An 8742-nucleotide genomic window follows, 5' to 3' on the forward strand; every position below is an offset into this window, starting at 1 on the left:
TATATATATATTTGTCGAACGAATCCGGCAAAATATAAATAGCTGAATAACTTTTGAACTATTTAGGTTAAATTGATGGTTATTTAACATGTGTCAGAAGTACCCCCGTTGTCCTTTCCACACCTGTGTCACTGCTCTGGGAGCTTATAGCCAGCCATACACCCACCATTTGTAATTTCCTTGTCTATCGCGTCTCGAAGTAAACCAGTAGTGGGACATACTTGTCCACTAGTTGACCTTTTCTGGACCTAGAAAGCTTCGTAGTCTCGATCGGGAGAATAAGCGACTCGAAACCTACATTATCTATTTTGTTCGACGGTTCAGAAAGTATGATAATATCAATCTCTCTGCTGAAACCTAACGTCCATGCAACGCTGTGATAGCTAGATTTTATGTTAACACCAACCTACTCCTCCTTTCGGCGCAGGTGCGCACACATATGACCCAGCTGTCAGCGCAGCATTGGGTGCTACTTTTTCGTGTCCATTCCAAATATGAATACGTATCGTTTAAGCTATTTTCCTTGGGAAGAGGAGAAACCGATATTGAAGTTTAGGAGTTTGGCGTTTCTGTTAGCGTCAGTATTGCTCAAGCGCAGAATAGCTGCTACAACTGTAACTAATTCGAAAAGTAAGGTTGAAAGGTCTGCATAGGCAACGCAAAATAGGCTACAACAGAAAATTGCTAAATATTCTCAAAGATTCTTGGTAGGACTAAGGGCAGTATGACGAAGAGCATAGAAGTATGAAAAGTGGACTTCTGTAACCACCGAATAAATCTTCAAACCGCTAGGCGAACGCACTACACTTGCTTCTGAAAAATGCTGAAGAACTCAGGCCAAGTACGTAACATACCTGAACAAAAAAAAAAGAGTATGAGGATAAGGCACTGTAGCCTGGCAAACTATGGATCAATAAGCAGCATAAACGTGGGAACATTTTAAAAAGCTTAGTTTGTAAATTAATGTCTCTGGATTTGTTGGAGGCGTCATATCGAAGCCAATGCATATTTTTTATCCGAGCCCCTCCACCGGATTGTGAAAGCCAAAGTAAACATCTTTGTTTATCACCTATACATCTATAATAAGAACAGGTAGAAAAAACAACGATAATCCGAAACTTCGTTGTTTACTACTAAAACCTTGAGGGCTTTTGTGCAGGTCGACGGGTCTCAAGAAAATTATCAACCAAACCTAGACTCAGCCAATTCCATGCGAATGCGAGGAAGATGGTTCGATTCGGGGCATTATCGGGGCATATAAAACGTACATACGGAGGGTACAAGCTAACGACGAATATAGAATATTACGACAGGCCATGTCGCCGTGACTACTTCGACAGTATTTACCACCTGGTGCAACAGCCGAAGAAAGATTGTCTGTGACGACGGCAGTCACCCACGCCAACGACTGTGAAACGGTGGCTCACAACATAGACAATAAGATCTAATCACTTATCCCGTTAGATTTATTCAACTCTATATAATGTACCGGGGCTGAGCGGCTCTCGTCACGAGATACTTTTACTTGATGCTAACTATTGCTGAATATGTCGTGCTAGGTGCGTCTAAGTACGCACCGATCTCTTAACACAATGAACGAACTCGAAGTAGTGTTGAAATACATACCGGCCCAGAGCTTGGGGCAACGGGGAGTATGAAACAAGTGGGCATTGCATTGCGAAAATGTGAGCTAAGGCCTACAAAATCGTGTCGGCTTTTTAGAAGAGAGGCCTCGGCCTGTTAATGGAAGTTCCGTATCTAGCTCTTGCAAAACAAAAAGTAATCTACGAATGTGTTATTTACAAATTATCGTTTGTTATTGTGTTGCTCACAAATATCATCTTTGGATCACTCAATCTGATGAAAAAATAGGTAAATTTAAGTACTATCTAGGATTTGTTCAAATCTATCGATGCCAATTGTATCAATTATGTGCGAAGGAAAAAGTACATTAACGATATCCGGCCCCTACAAAACCTTCGGCCTGCTTAAAATTATTAGATTCTGATTGACGTCACGCTATATTTAAAACCTCTGTGCAATTATCCCGTTACGATAATTTCAGTTACCTAGTTCAGTCTATTATTAAGTACCTTATTTTAGAAACTCTGCTACAGTTATTCAATTCCATTGTTGCAGTGATTCAACATAATCTAATCTATATCTTCGTTAAATTCATTCAGTGGCACATATACCATTACATCTTCCAGTTATCGCTTTTTCTTCCTAAGATGTTCCAGAAACTTCATTACTTTCCCATTCTTCTGTCCTGATTGTCCCCTGCAATCTATCAGTTACCATACTAAATACAGCCTGCTTTATTTATATATATATATATAATACAATCCAGATGTTAAAATTTCCAACTATACCTTTGATACACCTCACTATACCTTTTGATACGTATCTATGGTGCTAGTCTGTGCTTCTGACCCTCTGTCTGATGCCTCTAAACTCTTGCTAATGTACAGACCTACAGGTGGGTTGCTCTCATTCCGCCACTTCGTTAACAGGTAACCACGGCTTTCTACTATAACGTTTCTTTGATTCTGATCAGAAAAAAATCCAGACATCCTTGATGGTTGCCGGACAAATCGCCCTAACAAACTTGCCTAAGTTTGACCAGAAAGTACCCTACTAGCAAGAGTTGTTTTCATGTTATCTCTCAATCAGCTAATCTCTATCGGCTAATTATATTGTAGCAATCACTCGATATAGCCAGCCAGAGGAGACAGACGCATACCTAGATAGAGAGATCTATAAATTTCAGCAGAAGCATATGCACATAAAGTAGAATCCGTTAGGACGTATATTAAGGTAAACAATACATACTTAAATAAGTTGAAAGTTGGCTTCGGATAACGGTAATGATTACATCTCGACTGTAGGCAAACATCATAAACTCTGGGCTGGAACAGAGGATCAGCTCGGATGGGCCACCAGATCCACGAAGCTCGTAATGCTAGTCGGTTTATTTTTAGCCGATCTAGGTAGATTGTTCGGTAATACTTGCGCTAAGATAATGTTTGTTTCTTTGAAAACTAGTAATTAGCTAGCGACAAATAACATGCTAATCACTCACTACAGTTATGCTGAGGTAAATACATAGACGTAACAACCGTAATCAGAGTTGCAGAGGTAACTAACGTTACCTTCCTAAACGTAATAATAAGTGAATTATATGTAATTGTTAGTTGACTATAGCTGCTCCGAACAGCAACCATTTTAATCTGTATGTGATCAACCACGCAACATGAAAATACCATACCTGAAGGAAAACACTGGGAAAAATCCCATATTAAAAGGAGCACTTTACTACCACTTATACTACAAGCTAAAACCCCTATTGGTCCGAGGGCGACGGCGACGGCGATGGCTGCTCCGGGATCTAAGAGATACGAGCGCAGCAAACTCAAACGTCATTTTTTACGTCGTTTAACAGTGCGCAGTTTGATGGGGCAAATTCAAGTCTTTAATTCGACTTTCTAAAATGGTTTTGATCCTTTAATACTGCACTTGGGCGTAGGGGCAATCGTACGATATAAGTTATGGGTCCTTTACAATTTCATCGTTTTAAGGGCAAGGATCGCTGCTTCAGATACTGCCAGCGACACGTGCAAGCCAACCTGTGTCGGTAAAGAAGGAGAAACCTTGTACGTATTGTTCTCGTAGCACTGCGTTCTAATACTGTAGCTCAGCGCCTTCGTTTAATTTACAACTGCACATGGTCGATGAACGGATTACCGGCTTGGCCAATGTATCATCTCAAGCCAAAACGGAAGACAGAGCATTTAGATCAGTAACATCACGGTCGAGTTGTGGTAAGTAAGTTTTTAGAATAGGTCTATATATATATATATATATGAAGAGCGCAAGTGGCTTTAGAATTGATGTTAAAGGATGAACCGAAAAGTTGAATTTTTTTTTTTCTTCTTCAAGTGTCCTACTTTGTGGGATATTGCCGGATCACTGTTAAGCATTTTGATGAGTAAGGCTTGCTTACCTTTAGAAAAGGGGAAGAGAATGCAACTAGGGAAAGGCCAACTGGCATTAAATTTTGGCGAAGTGGATGATGGATTAACTTAGCCAAAGGCGCGTGTCGCTAAAAAATCTCATTGCAAACGTACCCCATCCGATGGCGTAGTAGAGCGGAAACGGTGCGTCTTTCCGAAAGATCGATGTTGTTAATTTAGAATGCAGAAGAAGTCCTTCGACGAACATCCAGTTGATGGACGACATCGATGAGTACATTTTGGCGCATAGGGTCACTTTGCATAGAGATGGCTACAAGTAAAAAAAAATAAGATTTTAAGGAGCTACATCACTAGTGGTTGATGCAGATTACAATAATTTTAGTTTTTAAGGAAATAGGATATGTCCTAATTGTGACAATGTGAAATTCACCTTCTATAAATAACTCTAGCTTAATCTGCTGCACTTAATTATTACCCTGATATAGCTTCACCACTGAATCATTTCCTAATATTTAGTGAGCTACTGTAATTTAATAATTTAATAAATAATTTTTGTTTCAGATAGAGAATCGAGGGATTTGTAAGGCCGGGTCTGTAAGAGTACCCAGTACTCTAATGTCCTTATTAAAGCTACTGTAAATATACGTCTTGACGCGCTGTCTGATAAGCATAAATCTCTCTTTGTCAATTGTTTCTGTTCTTTAAACGATAGGAGATTCACGTCACGCGCCATTGTTTACACTATGCCGTGCAAAATGAATGGAGCGTTTTTGCGAGCACTGCAGGCGTTTCTTGTTTTGACACAGCGCCGACGAGTCCAATTATGGCCATTAGTAGCGGTAAGAACGGTAGAATCCAGCTGCGAATAATTACGAGAAACGTTTTCAAAGGATGCTGCCTTGCACATCGTTTTGCAAAACGCACAATAACCTATCGTTTTATTCAACCTTATCGTGCCTAAAGCCGAAGCTCAACTTTTCCTATTTTGTTCCAGCTGAGACATTCGATAACTCGAGGCTGGGAGTTCTGAAGTAGTAGCCTTAGACCTGTTTAGAAATTCGTTACGTGCTCCAAAGGAAGCCTTTCAGTCGCAGCACGAGATACACGATTGAGAGAATTGGAATTGCGTTTCGCGGGCCAGTTCGGGTTCATTCGTTTCATATTAGTGCCGAAACCGGGATATACTTTATCATACAGTAAAATAACTTATATAGTTACCGAAATGGAATATCTCGAGTTCCATCCAGGAATTCCATCTAAAGGAATTATTAAAAAGCCTCCAGTAAAGCCACTCTACGCGCGTTACACTAATAGGCTACTCAGATCCTATCACTTCTTTAGGAGCACTATAAATGAAACTTCTTAAGAGTCTTTGTATATTAACGGCTTCTTTCCAAGATACACACCCAAACGCATTGATGCGTACAGCAATAGCTATCAGTGCATACAAACAAACGTGACACTCTGCTTATATAGGAAGACACAAACAGAGCAAATAGCTTCATTGTTTCCTGTTTCGTTTCTAATTTTGTGTGACACGTTTGGAAAATTTGCCTAACAACGATACCGGACGGAAAACTTGAAACATAGGATTATGCAATGGTGCGGGTATCTGTGTAGCAATTGTCGGCTTCTTAAGGCGCTCCCCAAGGCTGGTTCTTCTCTTGAAAGCGATATTTTTCTTTATACCGAAGCGAGATTGCGACAAACTATTTATCCATGATTATTTTCTATCCAGCTAGGTGTATTAGTATTATTTTCAAATAGCAAGCAAAGATTTGCACTGATTATTGCAGAAATTACTATTATAAACAGAAGTTAGTTAGGCGCAGAACGTAGATTCAACAAGAGCCTTCCATGGTAGATTTTACAGTAAAAACACAAATCATTCCATAATTCGTTAGAAACTTGTTTTTACCGCTCTATTCTATAGCTGTCGTCGTGCCACAGATGTAAACAACGTCATAGGTTTAGATGTAATTAAGCGCAAATAGAAACATATGTATATCCAAATACTACTTAGGCCGCATGTACAAATAGGCAGGCACGTATCGGTTAATTTGTATGTCGTATAGTAGTACTCACAGTGCTAAGAATATTGGGCATCACGATGAGATTTCCTGGTCTTCGATGGCCTGCTTGAGTGGAACTGTTGTGCGACAGTTGGTCCTGCTGCTGTTGTCTTTGTGGTGCCGACGCTGTTGTTGATGGCGTTGAATGTACATGTTGACGTTGTGAAGACTGCAGATGGTGCGTCGCAGCTGCTGCCACCTGCTGCTGCTGCTGCTGCTGCTGATGCTGCTGCTGCTGCTGCTGCTGCTGCTGGTTGTTGTGACTAGCTGTGGCTGCATTTATGACGACCGGAAGAGAAATGATAATCATACAGAGCGAGTGAAGGGTAAGCGCCCACACAAGATTTAAATGGACACGGGTACGCGGACATGATAGAGAACTGGAAAGCACCATCGAACAAAAACAAATTCACGTAAAAAAATCTATCTCTGAACTAGAACACTAACAAAACCAGCGTTGACCGATTAGCAGTGAAACGGAATACAATAAGAAAAACGATATATATGAATAAATACACACACACTTTGGTAATGGCTGTGAATGGTTGGCGATGTGATCGAAATCGCGTAAGGGCCACTGGAACAGTTTTTTTTGTTGGGAATTGCCCTTGATGGAAATCGACGTAACGATGCCGAAGTGGCGCACAAATAAAAAGAGACGGGCATCGAAGCAGGCTGTGTGGCGGAAACGTGGGCATGTGAAAAAAGAGACCTGCGCTTGGTTTGATTCGATCGATGTAGGACAGACAGCTTAAGAGAAACTATACGACCGCTTTCCCCAGGAGGAGGTCGGCTCGTCGGATCATTCCTTCTGTAACTACAGAAAGGCAGAGGAGACGCTCAGTAAGGCCGTAAACGCCAAGCGGTCTCTACTAGAGGAACTGTGTACGACTTTAGTGGGGTAAAATTCGAAAGATGGCGAAACATTTCGTTAACCTTCTCATCGGTAGGGAGAGTAATCCCATATACTGAATTAATCCGGTGGTGGGAAATTCATGGCAGAGAAATAGGACGGTTACTGGTGGGATTGTTACGTAGGCACCACGGGACATATAACAGGACTGCAGCTTGAATCACTGGTCAGTCCACGAACTCAATCGCACCTTTATAGCAACGCCGACGTCGCAACACATTAACAGGCGAACCGCTGGTGGACACCAGTGTACTCCGAGAAGGTTAGAAACTAAGCGGCTTTTTACTCAGGCAAGGTATTCTCTACCGTTCTCGTGCCTTCGCAGGTAGCCAGGGCTTTCTTCGTTTCACCAGGACCATTCAAGGACAGCACACTGTTCGGCACCTAGTAGAATGTTATTTTTCGAGAAAAGGGATCCGGGCTAGAGCACGTACGTATGCAACTGCGACGTGTGCTAACGCGCGGCTAGCGAACAGCCATCATGGCTGTGCGTACCATGCAGAACGACAGGAGGCCTGGTTGTGTGGATCTGGTGCCGTGGACCTCTAGGAGGCACCTTTGGCGACGTGGAAAGGTCGATGGTTATGCCATTCGTCAGTCGGCTTTGGCCAAAATAAAGCCTTGCCCGGCACGTACGCGTGGATCTCTGGAAAATCTTTCCCTAGCGCAACAAAGTTAAATGCACTCAAGCAACGGGAAATCGACCGCATGATGTCCTCATGCCGTCGGATAAACATGGTCAACTTGAAATATTTAAATAATTGTGAACAAGAACATGTGTGCACAAAAACTAGGCCAATGCGCTTCATTTTTCGTATATAGGAGGACGTATGTCACAGCCTATCTTAATTATGCAATATATCGTGCTGAACCTGTATAGCACGTGATTTTACGTTTTTTAGTTGGGCGGTACCTCGTGTTAGCAAAGTCGTGTGCATACAGCGCGCGATTTGGCTGACATAGATTGGTTGGGATACTTTGTTGATACACACTATGTCAGCCGAATCGCGCGCTCTCCTTGTTGGCATATGTTTTAAAGATTGAGCTATGATTAAAAGGGTGGCCGTTAAAAGTCTCTTTAGAGAGTTAAGGTACCCGACGCTTGTGACTTTGCGTTTGGGAGCGAGCGTTTCAGATTGTCTCGTGTCTTATCTGTTACAGCCATCAACACACGTTCACTATACTTACACGGGAGGTTTTTGTAGTATTGTTGTCAGATTGTTCTGTAGTCGGTAGTACTCATAAATTGAAGGTACGGCATGAAGCGACCCTTTTCTCAGAGGTTAGATTTAAGCCGGTAGAGTTCGCGTCAAGATCAACAGTTTGGGTAGAGCTAAGCTGACGCCCTCTAAAATCTACCGCTAACATACCGTCTCCGTGTCAGTATCTCAGTTCAACCTTTCTTATTTTCGCTATTTATACTGTCTTAATGTCTTTATAGAATGACAAGCCCAAAACATTGCCATAGCCAATACGCTAGGGACATGACGAGACGTATTCCTTTTATAATACCTTGTAAATTTCACCCACAACCAACGTACATTACCAATTAAAAAGGGTCCAGAAAAAGTGCAATGACGAATTGGTCTAATCGAAATGTTACCGGACAACAGTCTGTCTCAAGTGATTCCATCAACTAATCTAAACATTAAGTGGAGACATTTTTTAATTTCTGTAAGATTTAGCAAACAAATTACTGATGTAAATATACATTTAAAACAGGGCCATAGCCAAATGATAGGGCTATAATATCATACTCAATTTGATCCAGAGCATATAAATA

At 41.5% G+C, this 8742-nt stretch overlaps 1 protein-coding gene across 11 annotated transcripts in view; it reads right to left on the bottom strand.

Annotated features, from left to right (window-relative positions):
• The window catches only part of LOC111252529 (parathyroid hormone/parathyroid hormone-related peptide receptor-like), a 99446-nt gene that overhangs the window by 22884 nt on the left and 67820 nt on the right, over positions 1-8742 (bottom strand). For 8 of the 11 annotated variants that reach the window (XM_086977985.1, XM_086977987.1, XM_086977990.1 and 5 more), the window contains 3 exons: positions 6567-6863; positions 6060-6426; positions 4128-4284 (listed from right to left, as the gene is read on the bottom strand). In XM_086977985.1, the coding sequence (XP_086834111.1) occupies positions 4128-4284; positions 6060-6426; positions 6567-6863 (821 nt within the window). The remainder of the gene's footprint in view (positions 1-4127; positions 4285-6059; positions 6427-6566; positions 6864-8742) is intronic. The other 3 variants (XM_086977986.1, XM_022810618.2, XM_086977991.1) reach the window with 1 other exon arrangement.

The sequence above is a fragment of the Varroa destructor genome, unplaced genomic scaffold, assembly GCF_002443255.2.
Source record: "Varroa destructor unplaced genomic scaffold, Vdes_3.0 BEIS01000001.1, whole genome shotgun sequence".
NCBI classification, from domain to species: domain Eukaryota; kingdom Metazoa; phylum Arthropoda; class Arachnida; order Mesostigmata; family Varroidae; genus Varroa; species Varroa destructor.